General features: G+C 41.1%; 1 protein-coding gene across 6 annotated transcripts in view; it reads left to right on the top strand.

The window, feature by feature from the left end:
* PHF21B (PHD finger protein 21B) overlaps nt 1-26530 on the top strand; it is a 2393713-nt gene that overhangs the window by 565177 nt on the left and 1802006 nt on the right. For all 6 annotated transcript variants that reach the window (XM_044088084.1, XM_044088083.1, XM_044088082.1 and 3 more), the window contains one exon: nt 20974-21066. In XM_044088084.1, coding sequence (XP_043944019.1) covers nt 20974-21066 — 93 coding nt within the window. The remainder of the gene's footprint in view (nt 1-20973; nt 21067-26530) is intronic.

Genomic DNA, 26530 nt, shown 5'->3' with positions numbered 1-26530 from the left:
CCCAGCTGACTACCCTGAATTCTATAGCTAACTCCTCCATGCGCCTCCTTTCGTATGCGGCTGATGGAGCGAGTAGAGCCGCAGGGACAGGTGTAGCCTTACGCCGGCATGCCTGGATGCAACTATGCAATTTCGCGGACCCCTTTAAAACGTCTTTCACTAATTCCCCGTTTGATGGATCATCTCTCTTTGGTCCTCAAGTGAAAGAAACCTTGACTAGGTGCGAGACGGATGGCAAAACTTTGTCTGCCGTCGGAGTCCGTTTTTCTACTCCTTCTAGACCTTACCCCAAAGGCCAGAAGAGTGGAAAAATGTGGTTCCGTAAACAATCTCAAGGGAATTTGCCTGACGCACAAAGTCGGTTCCCCTCCAGAGGCAGAGGAGGGAACAATAATGGTAGACGCCCCAGAGGCAGAGGGGGTCCGCAGAACCAGGGCAATCGAGAAACCTTTTCCGATAAGCCCTTTCAGCATCCCTGAGGTGTTGCCCGACTGTCCACCTTCGGAGGCAGTCGGGGGAAGATTGTCACTGTACCCAGAAGCCTGGCTATCCCTAACTCAAGACAAGTGGGTACAGTCCATCATTTCCGAAGGCTATTCCATTCCCTTCGTTCGCATTCCAAACCAATCAAAAAAATCCCTGCCAGATGTTCCACCCGCTCAAAGGGATCTTGCAGCTTTGGAAATTTCAAAGCTGCTTGCAAAAAGAGCAATTCAGCCAGTTCCAGCAGACCAGCAAGGATCCGGAATCTACTCCAGGTTCTTTTTAGTTCCAAAGAAAACAGGGGACTGGAGACCAATTTTGGATCTCAGTATCTTGAACAAGTCTGTCAAGAAAACAAGATTTCGGATGGTCACGCTACAGTCCATCCTTCCCCTATTGGGAAAGGAAAACTGGATGTGCTCTATAGATCTTCAGGACGCGTACTATCATATAAAAATGAACAGACGCTCCAGAAGATTCCTCCGCTTCAGGCTGGGAACCAGTCATTTTCAATTCAGAGCCCTGCCCTTTGGACTCACCACTGCCCCCCGGGTGTTTACCAAATGCATGGCAGTGGTAGCTTCTCATCTGAGACGTCAAGGATTCCAGGTGTTTCCATATTTGGACAACTGGCTCCTCACAGCTCCCACCAAGCATCTTCTTCTAATGGCCAGAGACTACACCTTTCGCATTTGTCAAAAGTTAGGCATCTCAATAAATTGCGAAAAGTCTGTTTTGTCGCCTTGTCATGCTATTACCTTCATAGGCGCAAATCTAGACACAGTCAACATGTCTGCGAGACTAACAGATCAGAGAATAACAGACATACGCAAACTGGTCTCGCTTCTCTTCAGCAACAACAGAGTCAAAGCCAGGTTAGTTCTGAAAGTTTTAGGGATTATGGCGGCTGCCATACCTCTGCTTCCATTAGCCAGATTCCACATGAGAATCCTTCAATGGATGCTCTTCACACAATGGTCATACCAACAACTTCCGATGTCTCACACCATTATGATTACGCAAACATGCAAGAATCATCTTCTGTGGTGGATGTCTTCCCCTCAGCTCCTCTTGGGAAGACCCTTTGTTCCTTCCTCCGGTTGCTACTCTGACAACGGACGCCTCCCTGATCGGGTGGGGGGGGCATTATCAGGGCAGAACTGTCCAGGGCATATGGCGACCAGACGAATGCCACTTGCACATAAATGTTCTAGAGATGAGAGCAGTGCTTTTAGCGTTGCAAGCCCTTCAAGACTCTCTTCCCTTGGGAACGATAGCAATCCAGACGGACAATATGTCTGTAGTGTGGTATATCAACAAACAAGGCGGAACCAGGTCCTATCCCCTATGTCGAGAAGCACTCAGACTGTGGCAATGGGTGATTTCTTCTCAGCGTTTTCTGATAGCAACGCACATCCCCGGGAAGTCCAATCAAATCGCGGACAAGTTGAACAGAGCTATCCTCATGCCTCACGAGTGGTCTCTGAAAGATTCTATTGCGAGAAAAATTTTTCTCAAGTGGGGTCAGCCTTGCTGCGACCTTTTTGCTACTCCCCAAAACAGCAAGTGCAGACATTATTTCACCCTATTTCCGTTGCCAGGCCAGTCCAGCAGAGACGCTCTAGTCCAGGTTTGGCCCCGGGGACTTCTGTATGCATTTCCTCCCTTCCCACTAATCTCACAAGTGATACAGAAAGCTATCGCTCAGAAGGCTTCAATGATCCTCATTGCTCCTTATTGGCCTCGACAAGTTTGGTTCCCCTTTCTACATCAATTTCTGTTGGAGCAACCTTGGCATCTGGACCTAGTTCCAGATCTTTTGATCCATCAGTCGGGTCAGTTACATCGCTCCCTCCCCTCTCTGAACCTCACTGCTTGGTTCCTCCAGTTCCTACCCTAGCCAGGCTTCCTCAAATATCTCACACTGTTCGAGATATTTTAATAGCTTCACATAAATCTTCCACTCAAAAATTTATCTTAGTAAGTGGAAACGTTTTGCCTATTGGGCTCAAGGAAGGGACTTAGATCCTTTCACTGCTCCCATCCATATGGTTCTTGATTTTCTAGCTGAACTCTTTCATGCAGGTTCATCTCCTTCTACTCTCAAAGTTCAATTGGCAGCTATATCTAACTTTCATGTGGGCATTTCAGAGTCTGCCATCATGTCCCACAAGCTTTGCAAAGCCTTTTTGAAGGGAGTTTTTCTACTCAGACCTCCTATAAGAAATCCTCCTCCTCCTTGGGACCTTAATTTAGTTCTCAGTTCTTTGATTCTCCCCCCTTTCGAACCTGCAGCTTCCTGTTCATTAAAATTGCTATCATGGAAGACTCTCTTTCTTGTAGCTATTACTTCAGCTAGAAGAGTTTCAGAACTTCATGCACTCAGCTGTCGACCTCCTTATCTGTTGTTCCATAAAGACAGGGTATCCTTACGAACCAACCCGTCCTTTTTACCTAAAGTAGCCTCTGCGTCTAACCTAAATCAAAGCATTGACCTCCCTGTGTTTTTTCCAGGGTATTCTAATAGGTCTGAACAAAAATTGCATTGGCTAGATGTTCATAGTCAGTTAAGGTACTATTTGGATAGGACCAAACAATTCAGAAAAACTGACCAGCTGTTTGTCTCTTATGCAGAAGGCAGAAAGGGACTTTCTGTTTCCAAGGTATCACTATCTAGATGGCTAACATCTCTGATTTCCATTGTTTATGAAATTAGACACCAAAAGCTGCCTAATAAACCTAAGGCCCATTCCACCAGAGCTTTGGCTACTTCTATAGCCTTCCAAGACAGACTGCCTATTGACACCATTTGTGCAGCGGCTACTTGGGCTACTCCTCACACTTTCATTTCACATTATAAGTTGGATTTAGCTTCCAGACATAGAGCTAACTTTGGTACCACTGTTCTCAAGAGTCTGTTCCATTAGGCCACCCGGGACAAGGTGCTAGGGACGCGGTCCCATCCAGCAAGAATGAAGGCGAGATAGACAACTTAACATATAGAAGTTATGTTCTTACCATAACGTTCCATGTTAGTTGTCTTCTTCTCGCCTTCTTTCTTGCCCGCCCTCCTTCCCCCTGGCCTGGACAGACCTAGAGGAGTTTGATTGTGACCTCTCTTTCTACCACCTCTTTGCTATAGGTATATGCTCTGCTGTGCATATTTTCCTGGATCAGGCTTTAGGTCACCTTTTCTCTTCCCCTTTGTTTATAGAGGTGGACTCTCTTTCCAGTTTTTCTGGTTGTATTATTAGCTGGGCCTAGCTCACAAACGAGATCTGAGGTAACTCACGCCTAGCATTGTGGGATATAAGGGGAGCCTCGAGCCGGTGGAACCAACTCTCGAGCTTTTAGAGTGGCAGTCGGGCGAGGTCGGCTCCGAACCCATCCAGCAAGAAAGAAGGCGAGAAGAAGACAACTAACATGGAACGTTATGGTAAGAACATAACTTCTATTTATAGAGCTTAAGAAGATTTTGGAAGAAATCAGATTTCATCAAGGAAGTTTATTTGTAGTTGGGGACTGGAATTTGATTTGAAACAGTGAGGATGTATCTGGGGGGCTAGAAGGGAATATATACCAAAAGAGGGTAGATTTCTGAAGAAAATTATGAAAATATTTGGTATGGAAAATGTGAATTCAGAAGTAGGAATTCTGAGAAAATTTACATATTTCCTAAAGTACTAGTAAAATGAATAGCGCTAACCCAGGAAGCCAACACAAATCATAAACAAGCAACTTCCAGTTGTGGTTAAATCCAACGCATGCACTACGACCATACAAACAAGAATACTTTATTGAACGTTAAGCGCTTTCATCCCTATTACATAAGGGACTTCTTCAGAACAAAAAAATCTAAACAGCCCAATGTTTATAAGCACAATTGATAATAACATGACCCACTATTAACCATTTGTTCCCTGTCATCTTTTGTGACAATCTAAAATGTACATCCATATAAAAACTCTGCTTTATTATAAAACAATTTATTTCTGAGTTAAAATGCAGGTTCTAAATATTTTTTTTTTCTAAAAAGCTGTTTTAAAAAACACCTTTGAATCTCAAAATAATAAGAGTTAATAAAAATATATTGGTGGAAACAGTAAAGTAATTCATATACATTTGTCCACGTATGTGAACTTTAATACAAAAATATATATGTTCTCTGTCTATAATTTAAATATAATGTAATTTAAATGGGAGTTCATATATCACATGCCCTCTTTTTCAAAACAGGCATAAGGTTCTCTGATTCATTTAACCCTGGCAACATAGTTGCATTAAACCTAAGCTGCCAGTTTAATTCCCTAAGTGCCAATTTGTTCTCCCAAACCCACCCCTTCTGGCTTTTCTTTACTAATTCTAGGATACCAAAATGTAACTTTTTAAAAGAGGAACAACTAATACTGTGTTTGTATGGTGGTGGTCAAATTTTTATGTTGAATAGCATAGTTGTGTTCGTAAAGTCTCTTCCAGAGACTTTTCTCCATTTTCTCTACATAGTAATGTCTACTGTTTGTACAAACAACCAGATATTCTAATCCTGTACTTTCACAATTCCCTGTATCTAGTTTTATTTGTTGTTATGGTTGGCCTACTGTCCCCTTCGAATATGAAACTACAGTATTTGCATGCACCACATTTGTAAGTACATTTCCTTTTGTGTGTTGGTTTTGGTAGTAGGTGTTCTAACCAAAATTTTAAGTTGGGTCCAGTCTTGTATACAAAAAGTAGTTCATCCCCCAAAGTATTCCATATATCTGTGTTGTTGTTAAACATAACCCAATTTCTAGTCATAATTTTTCTTATGTCTGTACTCAACTCTCCATAATAAATAACTATAGAGTTAACAAGACTGGGGTTCGAATCCTTGTGATTATGGTTCCAGTAACCCCTTACCTAAAAGTGGTGTATATTTAGTTCCCCTTCCTTCTAACACATGTTTACTACATTCTGCTAGTAAATGGGAAAGGTATCCTCTTTCTGAAAACATTCTATAAAGTAAACTTAATTCATGCTTAACATTTTCTACATCTGAGCACATTCTTGCTGCTCTTATCTGGCTTTTAAATTATTTTTTATGTAGTGTGGATAGTGACTTTGGAAATCTAAAAAAGTATTGGAGAAAGTGGGTTTTCTGAATTATCTAGATACAAAGCTTTTTTCTTGACAATTTTTAAACAACAATAGATCTAAGTATTCAATTCTGTCCATATAACTTGTGTGTAAATTTAAAATATGGACAGCTTGTATTAATATGTTCTACAAAAGCTTCAATTTCACTACTCTTATTCTTCGCAATATAAACACATCGTCTAGGTATCTTAAATATACATGCCACTGCACACTATATTTAGATTTTGTTATAAACTTAGTTTCCCATGCATACATAACTAGGTTAGCATGTATTGGGGCGCAGCTTGCACCCCATAGCAACACCCTTTTAAATTAAAAGTTTAAAATACTCTCCCTCGAAAAAAAATTGTTGTTCAATACACATTCCATAAGTTCTATAATGAAATTCAGCATACTATTGTCAAAATTACCTAGTGCTCAAATAATTTCATAGAGCAACTCCAGTCCTGTTCATTGGGGTATTGCTGTGAATAGATCTACTACATCAATTGTGGGAAAAATAACTTCTTCAGAAAAATATTCCTTTTTAATTTTTTCCAGAAAGTCCCATGAATCTATCAAAATATGTTGTACAGGACGTAACAAATCTTTTAAAATTTCTAGTGTGTTAGTGGAACTATTGTGAGATGCTACTATCATTCTCAGTGGGGGAATTCTCTATTCTCTTGTAGACTTTGGGTATTCCAAAGGCATTCGGTATCAAAGGATGATTGTTACTCAAAAAATTAAGTAGCATTTCATTAATTACCCCCGGGAATAACGAGTCTTCAGGAAATAACTGAATCTTTCTATGTGCTATATTTATTTCATTCATTGATATAATAACATAAGTTTCTGTATCATGTAGCATGTCGGTCATTACATTAATATAATCTGTCTGATTCATCAGTACCATCCTAGCCCCCTTTATCTGGTTTCATAACCCGGATATCTCGTTTTTTTTTTCATTTCCTTTAAAAGCTCTCCTTCTTCCTGACTTAAATTGTAATATCTTTTAATATGTTGACTATGTATTTGAAGGATCAAATACCATAATTCAGGTGTAAAAACACAGCTTTAATCAAAACAAACAAAATCACATATCGTTTGTAACTAATATGTTTTCTGAGGAAGTACTCTAAACGAAAACTTATCAGTTACGAACAGTATGTGATATTGTTCATTTTGATTAAAGCTGTGTTTTTACATCTGAATTACTGGTATTCAATCCTTGGTGGTACCTGTGGATGTTTATAAGTTTATTTTGGTACTTTGGTGAACTTTTTTCCTGATTTACAAGTTAATGACCTTTCCCTAAATCAAGCCAGCCAGTTGCCCACCTTCTTCCCTAATCTACAAGGAGACTGTGAGAGAGTACTCCATTCCCTGGATGTGCACAGACAACTCAGATTTTATCTACACAAAACCAGGTCCGACAGATAGGCTGATCAACTGTTTGTTGCCTTCCACCCCAGGGCCCTAGGGAAGGCAGTATCCTAAACAAACACTTTCAACATGGATTTCCAAAGCTATTGGCTTTTATTTATTTATTTATTTTACATTTGTTAACCGGGAGAGTCCGACTGGATACATGTCCATTTTCAGCGGAGGCCCGGGGAGAAAAGCTCCAGGTACATAACAGACATATGAACATTGTTAATGCAAAAAAAGGAAGATAGTTGAGTTCTAAATACAATATAAAGATACATCACATCTTGGGAAAAAAAAAATAATAGCAGCATATAAAAAAAAAAAACATAGGACAGTTACAAAGGCGAGGCGCCTTGTTAAAAAGCGGTTAAGGATAGTGAGGTAAGAGAAGGGTAAATGATAGTGGTTAATCAGGTTTGGAACAGGGACATTGCCAGAGAGTATTGAGATGGGGTTTAAGCTTTTTTTTGAATTGTAGGAGTGAGGGTTCTGAGGTGAGCATGGTCGGTAGGGAGTTCCACATTTTACCTACAAAGTTTGAGAATAGAGAATCCCCAGCAGAATTATTGGCTTTGGTAGTTTGAGCTAAGATCTTATTGGAGGCGTAAAGATTGCAGGTTAATATAGGGGTGAATGATGTTTTCAGAGCTGGTGTTTTCTCTGGGTGATACAGTATCTGGTGAGCCGTTTGAGTTGGTTGAAATGGAGTTGGCTGGAAAACTCTAACCACCCTAGTTGCTTCAAGTTAGTGCAGTGGTGTGTTCTAAAGGTGGAATTTGTGGCAAATCTAGCTATGTGATTGTAACAAGAAGCAAGTTTGTTAAGGGTTGTCTTGTTTAGGTTTGTAAAGAGGGGAGGCATAGAAAAGAGTTGATAGTAGGTGTGTGCTGGCAATTGTAATTTTAGCGTGAGGAGTGAGAAAGTGTTTTACTTTATAGAGAGAGCCAAGCTTTTATTGATGGTTTTGATGGTAAGATTGAAATGGGTGTCAAATTTAAGGGAGTTATCAATGGTAACACCTAATAGCTTTGTGTGAGCTTCTGGTGATATAGTGATTCCATTGAAGGATGTAATAGAGAAGGTGGGGGGAAGAGTCTTATTAGTGGGTGAGAAAGTAAGTAGTTTTGTTTTGTTGGGGTTGAGAACTAGTTGTCGACTTGAGAACCATTTTTCTATTAGGTTGAAGGTGTCTTGGGTTGAAGCAGTGAGGTCTGCCAGGTTGGAGGCAGTGCTGATGATAGTCGAATCATCTGCATATTGAATGCATGTGGCATGGGGGTGATTGTGGGCAGGTCATTAACAAAGATGGTGAAGAGAAGAGGGCCAAGAATAGATCCTTGGGGAACTCCAAGTGTAACAGGTAGGCATGTAGATAATTTGTCCTGCCATAGAACAGCCTGTTGCCTATTGGACAGGTAGGATTGGAACCATTTCAGCGTGGAATTGCTGAGTGATAGTTTTTTTAATGTATGGAGGAGTTGAATGTGGTTCACCATATCAAAGGCCTTGGAGAGGTCTAAGAAAAGAGCAGATGATAGTTTATTATTGCTTCTGAAGTTATTGATGGTATTAGAAAAGGATGTAGCTTTTGCTACAAACACCATGGGAAATCTCTGCAAGGTACTGTCAAAGTACACTCCACCAGGGACACTTCCACTATACTTGAAATAGCCACTTGGTCTTCTGTGCATAGCTTCAAACATTACAAGTTAGACCACATTTCTAGGGCCAGAGCTGGATTTGCCAGTTATCCTCCATGGTTTCCTGGAGAATTTTACTAGGCCACCTCCCCCTTCCTCACAATGAGCTTTGGCACTCACCCATATGTACTGAATACTGCAACATGGGAATAGAAGGACTTAGAAAAGTTGTGTAAAATGTTACCATAAACAGAGTCCTTCTCTTCCATGTTGCAGTATTCCTTCCCACCCACCTCCCTCTCCTGTTATATGGCAGTTCCCTTTTTTGATTGCACAGGACTGGCATTACCCTTATAAGGACTGGTTCTGACTGGGACTTACAGATTTGAGAGCTGGTGCGTGCAGATGTCAGATGTTCATCGTGTTACCCTGCTGCAGTCATCACACTTGGGTTATCCTGCCGTTAGGCGGTCCCGCAGTCGGCCAAAACTCCAAAGTCTTGGTCCGGTGTCGGTTGCTGTCGCTTCTTCCCTGATGTCAGTGCGCCAGGGGTATGTAAGAGGCATCCGACGCCATTTTCTTCAGTCTTTCTTGCCACGCGATGCCCGAAGCAGAAGCAGTTCGCAAGTGCCGGTCGGCCGACACCTGAGATTTTCGAGTCGAATTTCAGTCCGAAGTCTTCAAAGCTAAGTACCCCGTTGGGGAACCTTTTCTTGCCTCAGTCCGATGTCAGAAAAAGTTAACAATTGCATTTCTTGTGGGAAGCAAATACCTCATAAGGGCTTTCATTCTTATTGCATTCCTTGTCTAGGCCCAGACCACGACGTCACTGGTTGTCGGTTTTGTGCTAGGTTCAATAAGCGAACTATAAAGCGATGCTTTGATTTCGCATGACACTACTTCGGTAGGAAATTTAATTACACTATGCCGTCGGAGCAACTTACTACCGGCGTGCATAAAAAATGCAAAGATAAAGAAGGCAGCCTAGATCCAAGCCAGACTCCGAGGCCTCAGCTGGGCTGGTCGCCGGTTCTCTGGTTTTCAGTGAGGTGCCTACGCAGCCCCTGATGACCGCAGAATTGAAACTCCAGACCGCTTCGGATTCTCAAGCAGAGAGTTCTAGGCCGACGCAGCCATTTTCTTTAGGCCCTACCGACAACATTGCAGAAGGAGAAGCAGGTGCTGTGGAAACACCTTCGGTTTCAGAAGATGTCTTCAGACCGACTACTCTCACCATAAAATCTTATGCTAAGCTTAAGACTACCCTAAAATGAAAAAAGGCTGCACATCAGTCTCCAGTTCAAGGCCCCATGCCTAAGAAACAGATGCTTAAGATGGCTGAAGATTTGATTACTCTGATCAGGGCCACCCAACCCCCCCCCCCCCCCAGACAAGAGGCCAGGACAAGAGGAGGATTATGCTTCCTCTGATCAAGTTTCTATTCCCTCAGACTCCTCTGAGGAACAGGATTACTCCTTTCCCCTTATGAAGACTCTGATGCTGAAGACTCCATTCCCTCAGCATCTCCCCCTGAAGACTATTCCTTTGGGGAAACCTTACATACCATAAGGGAACATTTCCACTGGGAAGGTCAGGATTACTCCGACTCAAAGAAAAGGCTCCGAGAGTTCCTTTTACTTCCCCAGCACAGACCTCTTGCTATCCCTTCAGTTTTAGACATTGTGGATGATGTTTACTTAGAATCTAGTCTAAATCCAGATTCTCTGCCTCCTGCTCCAACCAAACCAGATAGATATTAGAGTGCCTGACTCACACAAATTCCTTTACAAAAGCCCTGTTGGTGACCCAGAGACTATCTCCCAGGGTCCAAAGGGGCTAAGGCTTCTATGGCTAAAAATCCTTTACCCTCTGAAAGGGACTCCAGAGCACTAGATAGGTCGGGGAAGAAGGTTTACACCTCAGCTACTCTAGCTATGAGAGCACTAAATTGTCAATTTCACATGCTGAAATACCTAATGTCTCAAATAAAACAAAAGATGAGCATGCACCCTCAACAGTCTGAATTCAAAGAAATGCAGGATCTGTTGCATGCAGCTGAACAGGTGGGCAAACATACTTTACAATGTGGATTTGATTCCTTGGAAGCTTCCTGTAGTGCAGCTGTTACTGGGTCTGTTATACGTAGGCATGCTTGGTTAAAGGAACAAACTCTGCCTGATCATGTTAAAGCAAAGTTACTAGATGCACCCTTACATCAGGATGTCTTATTTGGGGTTAAAGCAGAAGAGGTTTTAAAGAATGGAGGATAAGGCAAAATCTATGCAGACGGTCAAAGATTTCTTACAGGTACAACCCCCACGCTTCAGCAGAAATTGTCCAGCAAAAAACTGGTCCTTTCCAGCTTCTGACAGGCCACAGAGGGGTAAATACAGACGCCCAAGGGGCAGAGGACAAGCACAAATCCCTTACAAACCTCGCCAATGGGACACTGCAACACAGAAGGGAGGAGAAGACAGGTCCCAAACTACTAGAAGACAAACACAATAACTTACACCTCAAACTGCCAAGCAAAAAACTCTTGGCAGCTCCCTTGGGAGGAAAATTAGCATTTTTTATAGACAACTGGCGCATCGTCACAAAGGACAAATGGGTCCTAGACATTATCTCAAAAGGATACAGATTCCATTTCCACACCTTGCCAAGGATAAAAGGAATGCCAAACTTGCCACAAAATCAATGGGCAGAGGCACAAAAACAAATTACAGCTCTCATGGACATGAGGGCTATTCAGCAGGTACCTACACAGGAGTAAGGCCAATGATTTTACTCAAGGCTCTTTCTAGTCCCCAGAAAGGGCAATGCTTGGAGACACATTCTGGACCTTTCGATTCTAAACAACTTCTTGCAAGTACCCAAATTCAAGATGCTAACACTACAGCAGCTTCTTCCCATGTTGGGCAAGAAAGCTTGGCTAGTAACGTTGGACCTCAAGGAGGCATACCTGCATGTCCCTATCAGACAAAATTGCAGAAGATACCTCCGTTTCATTGCAGGTTCAACCCATTAGCAATTCTCTGCACTGCCCTTTGGCTCATCTACTGCACCCGGGGTCTTCACAAAATGCCTGGCACCAGTAATTGCATACTGCAGACAGAGAGGAATTCAAATATACCCATACCTGGACGACTGCCTCATCCAAGCAGAAAGCAAGGACATTCTCTTACATCTGACTTTTGTAAAACAACTTCTAAGTTGCCTAGGGTACACAGTAAACGAAAAGAAATCAAAACTAGTACCCTCACAAAATATGACATTCCTGGGTGCCAGCTTGAATACAACGGCCCAGATGGCTTATCTGACACCAGACAAACAACTACAACTAACTCAGTACTTCAAAATAATGGCAACAAAGACCCAACTCCCTGCAAGAAAAATTCTGCAGGCCTTGGGCTTCATGCCATCTTGTATACTACTAATACCATTTGCAAAATTGCATATGAGGAAATTACAATGGTACCTGAAAAGCGTATGGACTCAACACAGCCACAGCTTGGAAACAATGATACCTCTCGTTCCCTGCCTTCAGCAGGAGTTTCTGTGGTGGTCACAGGCATGTCAGCCTTTCACCTTACCCCCAGCCAGGCAAACTATGACAACAGATGCATCGGTCTATGCCTGGGGGGGGGGCACACATGGCAGGACGGTGCGTTCAACGCATCTGGACTGCAGATCAAAGGAATCTGCACATCAATCAAAAAGAAATGCTAGCTGTACAGAATGCTCTGACAGCCTTCAAGGACCTCTTACATCCAGGACAGCTTATAAGGACAGACAACACCACACTAATGTGGTACATAAACAAACAAGGGGGTACACACTCCTACCCTCTATGCAGGCAAGCAATGACCTTGTGGAACATAGCACTGGCTTACCAAGTTCAATTACAAGCGCAATTCCTGCCAGGAAAAAAGAACACATTGGCAGACGACCTAAGCAGAAACATCATGGATCCCCATGAGTGGAAACTGGATCCACAAGTATTTGCAATGATATCTCAAAAATGGGAGCGTCCAGACATAGACCTGTTTGCCAACCCCAAAAACCATCAGCTTTCAAAATTTTGCACAAGGACATTTCACCATCAAGCTTGGAATGTGGACGCGCACTCATTCAGTTGGAAAATGCTCACAGTATATGCCTTTTCTCCATTGCCCCTTCTCACAAAGGTGCTGCTGAAAGTCAGGATGGAGAGACCTCGAATGATACTCATTGCCCTGGACTGGCCATGCCAGCACTGGTACGCACTATTAAGGAACATGGCCCAGGGCCCACCATGGATTTTACCACAAATTTCTCATCTACGCACACAGCAAGGCAGTCAGATTCTACACAGCCAGCTCAAAACCTTAAATATGGCCACATGACACATCACATAAGCAACCAGCCAGCCCCTCTTTCACAAACTGTTATGGATGTCATTCTGGAGGCCAGGAGGCCCAGCACCAGGAAAGCCTACTCAGACAAATGGAAAAGATTTTGCGCCTGGAACCAAGCTAAAGGCTAAAATACCCTTCAGCCGGACATGCCTCATATTCTACAATATTTAACTGAGATATTACACAAAGGACTTTCTTTTTCATCTATTAAAATCCACGCCTCAGCTATTTCAGCTCACTACAACATGGATCCTCCCTTATTTTCACATCCACTTCTAAGGCAGTATCTCAGAGGGGCAAAAAACATTAGGCCTCCCAGGAGAGCGCCAACACCAACTTGGAACGTAAATTTTGTTCTGGAAAAACTTACGCTGCCACCTTTTGAGCCAGCTTTCTCAGCTGACTTAAAGTTTATATCATGGAAGACTGCCCTGCTGCTAGCAATTACTTCAGCCAGAAGATTTTCAGAGCTACAGGCACTAATGGCAGTAGAGCCTTTCCTCTTTTTTCATCAAGACAGAGTTTCTCTACGAACTAACCCCTCCTTTATGCCAAAGGTGGTATCCAGGGTGGCTCTAAATCAAACCATCCACTTACCCACCTTCTTTCCAAATCCACAGAACAAAGGAGAAAGACTCCTGCATTCCTTGGACATACACAGGCAACTACGTTACTACTTGGATAAAACTAAGGCTTTCAGAAAATCTGACCAACTTTTTGTATCCTATGCTACAGCATCACAAGGAAAGGCTATTTCAAAACAGACCATTTCCAAATGGATAGGACATTGCATATGTTTTTGCTACACCCATCATGGAAAACCAGTTCCTGCTAGCATAAGGCCCCACTCCACCAGGGCAGCAGCTACATCTACAGCCTTCCTCAGGGGAGTGCCAACCAAGAATATTCTGGAAGCTGCAACTTGGAGTTCAGTACACACCTTCACCAAACACTATCACTTACCACTTTACTCTAAGACTAGAGCTGACTTCACCACTGCAGTTTTGCAGGGCCTTCTAGCCCCCTCTAACCCTGTTTGACTCCACCTCCCATCCTTAGCTTTGGGATTCTACCCAAGTGTGATGACTGCAGCAGGGTAACACGATGAACATAGTACAGTTTTGTACCTACCATAAATGTAGATGTTCGAGTGTATACCCTGCTGCAGTCCAGGTACCCTCCCTCCATCCCCTCTGACTTAACTAAAACCTTTCTATACCTTAAAATCTGATACAACCTTTGTGGTGTATTTGCTTATAGCTGGAGGGATGTTTTGTTTGTGCTAAGCTTTTATTATTGGTACTACCTACTGACCATCTTTTGGGGGGGCACCTGACATCTGGGGCAAGAAAAACTGAAGAAAATGGCATCAGATGCCTCTTATAATACCCCTGGTGCACTGACGTCAGGGAAGAAGCGACAGCAACCGACGCCGGACCAAGACTTTGGAATTCGGGCCGACTGCAGGACCGCCTGACGGCAGGATAACCCAAGTGTGATGACTGCAGTAGGGTATACACTCGAACATCTACATTTATGGTAGGTACAAAACTGTACTTTTTATGGCCAACTTTCTGCTAGCCACATCAGGCTTCCCATACACCAGACAGTGACATCTTTATACTTGCCGGACGTTCAGGTAGCAAAAGGAAAAAAAAACATATGTACTGAATACTGCAACATGGAAGAGAAGGACATCTATGGTTATGGTAAGATTTTGCAACTTTTCTTTATAGCTAGTAAGTGAGATAAAATGAAAATTGAGTTTAAAAGAAAGAGATATGGCTAAGAAGTAATAGGAATTATTTAGAAGGGCTGACAAACTTTAAAGTATTGCAGAATAAGGGTAAACAAACAGAACAAGAGGCACAACTGCAGACTGCTAAAGAGAAAATAAGGGAGTATCTGGATAATATGGATGAATTTAGAAAGATTGCTTTTAAACAACTGTTTTTTCTTTTAATAATAAATTGAGAGTGCACAAACTTTTAGCAAAATGACTTAGGCAACAGAAAGTAGAAAGGGTTGTCGACAAACATAGGGGGCCTATAACAAGAAAAATACCCAGAAATCCTGTAGAGGTACAGCAGTTGTTTCAGAAATTGTTATAACAATTTGTATAAAGCAGAGAAATGTTGAAATCCAGAAAGAGCACAAATGGGAATAAAGAATTAAGTTTGCCAAGGTTAGAGGTAGATGAGGCTCATCAATTAACAGTTGAGGTAAGAGGAGATATAAAAACAGTGATGTATAATTAATCTTCTGGAAAGTCTCCAGGAACAGATGGCATTCCTGTTGCAGTTTGGAAGTTAGGAGGGAATAAAGTGATACATATCTGGAAGGTGGTGTTTAAAAGTATTTTGAAAGGAGGTTAAACACCAATGTCTTGGAAAAAGCTGTGATAGCTGTAATACCCAAGGATGGTCTCATCAGTCCCAGCTTCATATAGAGCCATTTCAATTTTAAATCATGATTATAGGTTCCTTTGTGAATACTAGGCTAACTGCCCTGAAGGGCCATTTTAAGCCTCGCCAATAATCCAAGGTCAGAATCAAATCCTATACCTTGTGTCTATGAGGTGAAGACCTTAGCCATTATACCAAACCCTCCTTAAAACAAACCCATTCCACTTATAGTGCTTATATCTATAGTAAGTAAAAGAATGGCCAAGGTATTGCTGAAATTGATAGAAATTGATCACTGTGGTTTTGTGGAGGAGAGGCAAGCATTTGACTTCTTTAATGGAACAGTGATGATTCAGAGAATAGCAGAATGTAAGAAAATACTGCTGTTGATGGGTCTTGATGCAGGGAAGGCATTTGACAGAGTAATCTGGGATTTAATGAGTAAGGCAGTTAAAGCATTTTCATTCACTGATGCAATAATAAAGTTAATTATGAGGCTATATGAGGGACCGAGGGCAAGAATTAAAGTGGGAGGGCTCCTTTCTGCTTAGTTGTGTGTGAACAGAGGAACCAGGCAGGGGGTATCCTCTCTCCCCTTTATTTGATTTATATTTAGAGCCATTGGCAAAGAAAATAAGGCACCTTAGAAATTTAAGGATATAATTGGTATGGTAATGAAGAAATTTGGCTTTATTTACAGGTAATATTATTTTGTACATGATAAATCTAAAAAAAGACTTCTCAATGTTGTGGAACATTTTAGGATGTTTCAGGATATAAATTTACTGACAATAGAACAAAGGCTATAGCCATAAATTTTGTACCCACACATGGATTGGTTCGACAATACTCACTTATGGGGACATGAGATGTTTGGATTAAAATGACTACTGTTATGACAGCTATGGATATGTGGGAAGATTATTTGTGTTTAATGTTACTGTTGCCAAATGTATCTAATTAAGTAATGCATACTAATATGTACATTTTTACTTTTCTCCTTTTCCTTTATGTATATTGTAACTTACTTGTCTTGTGTTCTCTGTGGAGCTTTTCTCCCCGGGCCTCCGCTGAAAATGGACATATATCCAGTCGGACTATCCCGTCAACAAATGTAAAATAAATAAATAAAATAAAGATACTAAATGAAAGATAACACAAAATCTGAGAAAGTGAAAGCTCTTGTTTATGGATATGGATAGTAAGATGAGAGCAGTGAAAATGTTTAGTCCTTTCAGTTTTATATACAGGACAGGCATAGTTTTATTAACAGGAGGAGAAGTTGTGGACAATAATTAATAGAGTTGATGGAATTTATCTGGGAGGTAAAGAGGGCAAGGGTTAAGCGAGATAAGTTGATCCTTCCAATAGAACAAAGTAGTTACCTGATTTGAAGGAATATTGTAGAGCTGCACAATTAAGGCTCATATACATAATGCATGCAGAAAGTTATAATTCAGAATGGAAAAGGGCATGATGGACATGAAGAAAATCAATGAAATAAGTAGTGTGTCATTTTGGATGCATAACCTTAAGGAGGATAACAACCATACCCAACGTTATGTAAGGCTAGGATGGAGAAGGATTTTGTTGATAGAGATGACTGCAAGTAGGGGGCTGGAATTTACTGGAGAAAACTGGTAAAGGAACCAGTTTATTAGGAGCAAAAAACTAGACCGGAAAAGGTAATAGAATGGGAAGAGGCCAAGAAGGCATTTGGACTGCAGGCTAGAGACTGCCTTTCTTACCAGGGACTGCTATCAGAGTATAAGCAAAAAGAATGGTAAAGGGAAATCCTAAGTGAAAGATCTGCTCTGATACAGTTTGTAGTTGAATCTGTAATGGAAGCTGCTGTCAAAAAGAGGATAATTAGTAGGGTATATAAATATTACATTGTAAGTATAAGAATCCATCAGTGGAGGTTAGAAAAGTTTGGGAAGAAAAATTGGATAAGCAATTTACGAGGGAACAATGGGAGGTCAAACACTTGAATATAAGCAATAAAATCCACAGCCCAAATACTGAGACTGGGAGAATAAAACAATGAAGCACAAAAATGTATAAAAAACACTGGCTCAACACGGCAGACTATAAAACGGCAACTTTTTATTAAAATATCTAGAGAAAGTGAGTGCTTTTACGGTCTTTCAACTGCTTCCTCAGACTAAAAAACACAATCACATTATCATTTTAAAGGCATGCACTAACCAATCACGTCTAATTATCCATTCTAATTAATAATTTCTCTATCATAAAATGAAAAATGCTAAAAACAGCTTCATACCAAATCATTGTGTCACAAATAAATATTTTAAACATAAAAATGAAGAATAAAAAACAGATATCTCATATCTAAACACAGCTTACATTATTTTTCAATACTTCAATGATCTGGCTTTTAAAAATGTTTTCAGAGACAGCTTGCTATTTAAACCAGGTAGTTTGCATTAAAAAATAAAATCCATTTTTGTTCTGTTGTCTCCGTAATATTCCTTATATCACCCTCTCTTATTACTTCAGTAATAACTTCTAACAAAAATGTAAATATGTGACTATTTCCTTCTTTAATAACATGCTGCGCCAATGCATTTGTCTCGTTGGCATGCCTAATATCCCTATAATGTTCCTCTATTCTATCTTTTAAGGAACGGTTAGTTTTTCCTATATAAAAAACATAGCATGTGCTACAGAAACTAAAATACACAAGGTTCCTTGTCTTACAATCAGCATAGAAGCTCAACTCAATTTTAAAGCCCGCATAAGGATGTAAGAAATAGCCTCCTGCATACGGATGTAAGAAATAGCCTCCTGTATAAATGTAATTGCATGCCATGCAATTTCTGCAGGCATATGTCCCTAACCTATCTGATTGTACCATATTCTTATTGTTAAATTTGTAGCATAAATGCCTCTTTAAGGATTTATTATTTCTAAAAGAAAAATGAGGCCCTTCACCCACAATATCTTTTAATTCCTCTGTAGTGGTTAGAATATTCCAGTTCTTTTTAATAATTTCACAAATCTTATTTGTCACTTGAATACGGGAGTGGTACTCTAAGCACATTATTCATCACAGCTCTGTCTAACTGAGCTGTTTCCATAGCTACTGGATTACCCCTCTCCACTTCTACATTTCCAATGATTTCTTCTCCATAGTAAGGTTTACATTTACCCTATCTTTCCATGCTTCTTATATATATATATATATATATATATATCTTTATAACCCCTGCTAAGAAAATCTTGTTTTAACAATAATATTGCTGATTCAAGTTGTGTATCATCATTATGCAGCCTCATAATCCTATAAATTTGTCCTTTCAAGACATTATACTTAACATGCTTAGGATGTATGTCTAGATAGTTTAATAAAAAGTTGCTGTTTTATAGTCTGCCATGTTGAGACTGTGTTTTTTATGCATTTTTTTAACAATGGGAGGTTATCTGTATGACTCCCAGGTATGCGACAAAATCTAGGAGGTTTAGAGTATTCTGTCAAACATATGTGAACAAGTGGGTGCAACTAAGGATATTATTCTCTTGAGCTGGGATACAGGATTTGAATTGCTTAGAGACAGGCTTTGTAAAGTTCAATTCTGGTGACTGCCAAAAAAGCAATTACTAGAAAATGAAAAGCCAAGTTCAAACCAACTGTATTTGAAGTACTGAATATTGTAATGGAATAGAAAGGGGAAGGAGCAAATTACATAGAAATAAATGAAAATTGTGTGAACAGTACGTGCAGTATAATGTTCTGGAGGAGGGAGGAGCTTTAAGGAAAGACAGGAATTGAGGAGTTTATGTAATGCTGGACTGAGGATAGTTATAAAAAAAATGTATGTAACATGAAACATGTTATATGGTTTGTTTTATTTTACATTAGTGTATGCTTGCCTGGTGGTGGTTGTTGTTTTTTGGCTTTTCCCGGTTAGGGGTCGCCACAGCAGAACTCCGGTCCGCTAATGATTGGCAGTAGATTTTCACGAACGCTGAGATTCCAGCTCGACTTTCAACCTTCAACGAAGGCACGCCCATTTACGCATGTCTTTCGAACGCCCACCCAACCGCGGGGAGGACATTCAGACTCCACACAGAAGGCACTCCAGCCGAGAATCAAACGGGAGAACTTCTTGCTGTGAGGCAACAATGCTACCGCTGCAGATAATTTATTAAAAGATTTAAGAAATTTAAAAACACTTTATTAGATTTGTTTACCTTCATTTGGGGCTCAAGACTGAATCTGGTGAGAAGAGGGATAAATTATAATAAAAAATGTGGTTTGAATTTTAAAAAGTGGTTCATTTAGTGCCTATGCAGTTATTTTGGGTAATGAGAGAGGTAAAAGAAAGACAAAAGTAAATGGACAGCTAATGTCTATATGAAAAGGATGAAATGTATGGGAAGAAAACTCACAGAAAAAAACAAGGGACAGGATGGAAGAAAAAGAATATGACAATAAAGTGAAATTATGGAAGTTAAAAGAAAGTGAGGTTGATGGGAAAAGAATGGTATAATATGATTTTAGAAAAAAAATGTGGTGTACCCATGGAAGGAATTAAACAAAGATAAAAAAGGAAGTAAAAAGAAAAAAGTTTGAAAATTTTTATGAAGCAGAGGATGTTTTATGGAGAATTTTATTGTACAAGTTACCTGTGAAAGGGAGAATGAAATAAAAGGTGATGGAAGAAAAATGTGACGGTTGTGAAGAAACAGCAAAACATTTTTTTATTGTACAAAGAATAAAGAATTTTGGGAAAAGTTAAAAGTGATGGCAAGTGTAGTTGGGAAGAATTTAAATGTATAAGAATGAATATGATATTATATGGGAAGTATGATTAAGTAAAGAAAAGTGATACTGATAAGTGCTATGGAAAAATGTGAGAATTTGTTAAATAAGAAAATGAACAAGGATGATGTATTAGTTGAAATAAGAAGTTGTTTGAAGGTGGGGTGATAGAGGGTAAGTATTATAGAAAAAGAAAAAAAGAATGAAATAAATATAATTTAGATAAATTATTTTTTGATAACTTGCAAGTTAAAGTATAGTTGTAAAAATGAATGTAAATTGATTTATTTTTTATATAGTATAAAATGAATGGAAATGTTAATAACCCCCACTCTCTCTTTCAATGTTAATAAAACCCCCATACTTTTTTTTTTCAGTACGTGCCATGGGATCTTTTACATTCACCTAAGCTACCTCCAACTGAGATAGATGGGGACCTCAGTTTAACATATTATCCAAAGGACAGTACATCATGAGTGAGACAGACATTTTGAATGTCATAAACATTTATCATTTCTCCAAAGTGTAGTTCTTTACCTTACTAACTTGCTGTTGGTATGATGCTAAACTGTACGTATACACACACACACACACACACACACACACACACACACACACACACACACACACACACACACACACACATATATATCAGATTCCATGATGCATGTTTGCAGCTGCTAATAATCCTGTTCTGTTTTTTTTTTCTCCACCAGGCTTTGGGAACAATCACAGCAGTGCCCATCAAAGTTCCTCAGGTCAGCTCCTTGCAGAGGTTGGCAGGACAGGTCTCTACCGTGCTACCTCAGGTAAAAAGACAAATTGCCCTTTTGTGTGTCTGTTTTGTTTGTCTAGTCATGAAACATATGACTGCGTATGTGGCTCCATAATTTTGGTTAAGCATTTGGATTCTAGTTGTGATGTTCACACAAGCTTGCCTATGTTTTTTTCCCCTTGTTTTGAATGTGAACTACTAACATTTAAAGGGTTCATGGAATCTGTGTCATTTTTCTCACCTTCTACTCTAAGATAAGTGCATATAAGGTGCTGTGGTGGCATAGAGGATAACGACCTGGCTATGACCCATTTGACCTGGATTCAATTAGCGGCTTGGGTGGCTGATGGAACAGCAGGGTGAGAAGGGGTGTACATTGCTGATCCTCCCTTGGGGGAGAAGTGTTCAAGGAAGGGAACATAAAATACAAGCATAGGAGGCAGAAAATGGAAGTGAATAGGGCATATAAAGAAAAGAAAAAAAAAACAGAATGGAAGCAGAGATAGTTGAACCGCAGGATGCCCTTTAGGATTCATGACAGCCCCAGAAATTTTCAACCAACTCAGGAGGTTGAGAATAGAAAACAAGCTAGTAAACCTGTTGTGGACATGAGGCACTGGAGTCTGGGCTGGTAAAATGAAGTCTCATGGGGGAAAAAGGGCAGGTGCATGTGCCACTCTTAAGTGATGCTCAATAGTCAAGCATTATAAAGGCAGATACTAAATAGTCTGAATAGCATTAGGATGCCAAACATTTGCCAAAGTCATATGCTAATGAATTTTTTCCAAGTCTTGAAGTTTTTGTAAAAAAAATTCTATCTTCTATTACTGTCATGTGGTCCTCTACACTATTATAACACATTTTTTCCAACTTAATGTTTTGTGTTAAAATTTCTGAGTAACTGTAAGAATTTGTAGTATATAATCAAAATAATTTCAGAACAGAAATCTGCTGTCATGGTGGTAGAAAACTATATTTATAAAAAAAAATGTACTTGGCTAATAGTCATGGGACCATACTAATAAAGACAAATGCACAAGGATTTAGTGTATGTCAGTATTCAACATTTAGATCACTGTTGCAATAGCCTAATCTATATGGATTATATATCCGTGCCTTGGAAATGACCATCAACTAGCTTTCAAAGCTTTAGGACACCACCTGCATGCTCAAACTGCCTCAAGAGGCAGTTTGGCTGCTAAGAACTTCGGAGCTTTCTTGATGCTGAAGTGCCTCACCTCTGTGGGCTTCTTGGAACTGACAGTTGGCTGGCCAGATAAAGCCCTTTTCAGAGGAAAATCTTCTACTACATCTTTTTACTGGAGGGACAGATGTTCTTCATCTCACATTGCTGCAGTCCTTACACTTGGGTAGTCCGCTGTCCTCGGTCGGCCCGAATATCAAAGTATAAGGCTGACGTCGGTCAAGGCGCATTAGACTGACATCAGGACGTCAGGGTACAAATGCGCATGACCGACGTCATATCCTCAGTCTTTTTTGCCGCATGGTCCGATGCAGAAGCAGCATTGCAAGTGCCGTTCGGCGTTCTGAAATTTTTCGAATTCAGAGTTTCAGACCGAGTCAAAGTTGGCTAAGTACCCCATTGGGGAATATTTTAGTTTTTTCTTGCCTCAGTGGTTTACCGGATGTCAGAAAAAGTGAATAACTGTATTTCTTCTGGGAAACAGATACCGCATAGAGATTATCATACTTTGTGTATTCCTTGTTTAGGGCCTGAGCACGACGTTGTTGGGTGTCGCTCTTGTGCTAGATTCAATAAGCGCACTATAAAGAGAAGGTTAGATTGTGCCAGGTTAGTCTTCGGGAAGCGGTGCAATTATAAAATGCCGTCAGATGCTCCGACGCCCGCTTCTTCGAAGAAGCGCAAGGACAAAGCAGCTAAGCCTAGGCTTGAAGAGCCATCCGTACCGGACGTCGGTTCTTTAGAGGTGTTGGTGGAGCCGGTGGTTCCGCCGGAGGTTTCTCTGGAGTCCCAGGGAGAGACTTTGTTATTGCAGGATGTGGCCTCTCAGGAGGCAGGTCAGGCTGAAGGGGCTTCTCAGGTTACTGTGCTCCCCTCCCTTCCTAGGGTGGTTAGGCCCTCTCCTTCTGTTTCCAAGGCTTCTCCCAGAGGCAGGCCAGGTTTAGCTACAGTTGGTGTCAGCCCTAGTTCTTCAGGATCTGTGCCCAAGAAGCATATGCTTAAAATGGCAGAAGATTTGATTACTTTGATTAGAGGTTCTTTGCCCCCTCCTGATAAGAGACCTAGGGTGGAACCTGAGCTAGGGAGTTTTGAGCAGGCTTCGGATGTTTCTGAGTCTTCGGCTGAAGACTTGCAGGAGTATTCTACTTATTCTGATTCTGATGTGGATGATTCTACTCCTTCTGCTTCTCCTCCTGAGGATTTTTCTTTTTCAGAGACTCTTCATTCCATGAGGGAGCATTTTAAGTGGGAAGGTCAGGACTTCTCTGATTCCAGGAAAAGGCTTAGGAATTTTTGTTTTACCCCAGCATAGGCCTTTGGCTATACCTCCTGTTCTGGATGTTGTGGAAGATGTGTTTGCAGAAGCTTCCCTTAATCCTGATTCTTTGCCTCCTGCTCCTGTTAAACCGGACAGGTATTACAGGGTGCCTGAAGCTCATAAGTATCTTTTTAAGAGTCCTAGGGCAGACCCAGAAACGGTTAGTCAGGGGCCTAAGGGTGTTAAGGCTTCTCTTGTCAAAAATCCGGTTCCTCCAGATAAAGAGGCCAGGGCTTTGGATAGATGGGGAAAGAAAGTTTATACTTCCTCCACCCTAGCTATGAGGGCTTTGAATTGCTAGTTTCACATGTTGAAATACCAAAACTATCTCCTTTCACAATTGAAGTCTAAGGTAGATGCTCTGGCGGAGGGTATTGAGTGTAAAGAGTTACAAGATTTAGTACATGTTTCTGAACAGGTGGGTAAGCATTCTTTGCAATGTGGTTTTGATGCTGTACAGGCCTCTTCTAGGGTGGCTGCTACTGGGTCAGCTCTTCGCAGGCACGCCTGGCTGAGGGATCAGAATTTATCTGACCATGTTAAGACAAGGATTTTAGATGCTCCTTTACAATCTGATGTGTTGTTTGGTTCTCCTGTTGAGGCAGTCTTAAAGAAAATGGAAGACAAGGCTAAGTCTATGCAGACTGTTAAAGATTTTTTGCAGGTTCAGCCTCCGAAGTTTAGTAGAAATTGGCCTACCAAGGGGTGGACGTATCCTTCTTATGATTCCCAGTCTAGGGGTAGATCTAGACGTGGTAGGGGCAGAGCTCAGGGCTCTTTCAGGCCTAGAACAAGGGAGTTCACCTGCACAGTCTTCGGGTGAGGGCAGGGGTCAGTCCTTTCGTAAACAGACCCAATGACCTACCTTTTCAGCTGCCAAAGCCTTCTCGTCTGGCAGCACCTTTGGGAGGAAGGTTGGCACTTTTCAAAGAAAATTGGAGTTTAATTACCCAAGACAGATGGGTATTGGATATCATACACCACGGTTACAGGTTTTATTTCCATACCTTGCCTCCTTTCAAAGGCATGCCAGACGTTCCTCCTCAGCAAAGAATAGAGGCTCACAAGCAAATTTCTCTGTTACTCCAAATAGGGGCCATACAGCCGGTCCCTATGCCAGAAGTGGGCCTAGGATTTTATTCTCGCCTGTTCCTAGTACCAAAGAAAGGGAACACGTGGAGACCAATTTTGGATTTATCTATCCTCAACACTTATCTGGACATTCCCAAGTTCAAAATGTTGACGTTACAACAGCTTTTACCTCTGCTGGGCAAAGATCATTGGATGGTAACTTTGTATCTCACGGAGGCTTACCTTCATGCTCCTATCAGACTGAGTTGCAGGAAGTATCTGCGTTTTCGAGCTGGGACTTCTCATTATCAGTTCTCTGCATTGCCCTTTGGCTTATCTACTGCGCCCAGAGTGTTCACGAAAGTTCTGGCTCCAGTGATAGCTTTCTTCAGACTAAAAGGAATACAGATCTATCCTTATTTGGACGACTGCCTGATTCTGGCTCAAGGAAGGGAAGAGCTTCTTCATCATTTGGAATATGTGATAGCAGTGCTAAGATGCCTGGGGTATTCTGTGAACGAAATAAAGTCCAGTCTAGTACCCTCTCAAGACATGTGCTTTCTGGGTGTGAGACTGAATACAGCATCCCAGATGGCCTTTTTAACCCCGGACAAACAAAAGAGTCTATCCCTTTACTTCCATCAACTATCTCATCAGTCCGGGCTGACTGCAAGGACAGTCCTTCAAGCCTTAGGGTTCATGGCATCTTGTATTCTGGTGCTTCCCAATGCCAAACTGCATATGAGGAAGCTACAATGGTATCTCAAAAATGTATTGACACAGCACTGCCAGGATCCGGACACTGTCATTCAAATAATACCTTGCATTCAAAAGGAATTTTTGTGGTGGGCTCAGGAATGTCACCTAAACAAGGGACTCTCTGTGACCCGGCCAGAGGCGAGTCAGATTTTAACGACAGATGCCTCAGACAAAGCTTGGGGAGCTCATCTAAATGGAAAGTGGATACAAAACAAGTGGCCTGTCAGACTACAACATCTACATATCAACATGAAGGAGATGTTAGCAGTCCAGTTTGCATTAATAGCTTTCAAGGAATTACTTCTTCCAGGGCAGGTGTTGATTCTAACAGACAACACAACTGTCATGTGGTACATCAACAAGCAAGGGGAACGATTCTTATCCTCTATGCAGGCAAGCAATGATTTTGTGGGAGACTGCTCTCAGTTTACAGCTCAATCTTCAGGCAAGGTTTCTGCCAGGAGCACAGAACTCCTTAGCAGATGTGTTGAGCAGACAATTATGGATCCCCACGAGTGGAAATTGGATCCTCATGTATTTCAGAAATTGACAGTGTCATGGGGAACTCCAGACATAGATCTGTTCGCTTCTCCACTAAACCATCAGCTGCCAAGGTTTTGCACAAAAAGGTTTCATCCCACAGCTTGGAGAGTGGATGCTCTTTCTTTCAATTGGAGCAATCTTCATGTGTATGCCTTTCCACCTCTGCCTCTCCTCCCAAAGGTACTTCTAAAGGTCAGACAGGACAAGCCAAGGATGATTTTAATAGCTCCGGATTGGCCTCGACAGCACTGGTACCCATTACTGAAAAGTCTGGTACGCAAGCCTCCATGGCCTTTGCCTTCGATTCCACACCTGTTGTCGCAGGAGGACAGCCATTTGCTAAATGTCAAGCTTCACTCTCTGCACCTAACAGCCTGGCATATTCTGTTTTGAACCATAGTGGGCCTCCACTTCCTCAGCAAGTTTTGAATGTTATTTTGGAAGCTAGAAGGCCTAGTACAAGGAAAGTGTACGCAGACAAATGGAAGAGATTTTTATTTTGGAGTGCAGCAAAAGATTTTGATGTTTCTGAGCCTAATTTGTGTGTGGCTCTTCAATATCTTACTGAGTTACTAGACAAAGGTTTGTCTTTCTCTTCTATTA

The sequence above is a fragment of the Protopterus annectens genome, chromosome 11.part0 (assembly GCF_019279795.1).
Source record: "Protopterus annectens isolate FY-2018-M chromosome 11.part0, PAN1.0, whole genome shotgun sequence".
Classification (NCBI taxonomy): Eukaryota; Metazoa; Chordata; order Ceratodontiformes; family Protopteridae; genus Protopterus; species Protopterus annectens.
Note: the sequence above shows the minus strand (reverse complement) of the source record. Positions and strands in the feature narration are given on the sequence as shown.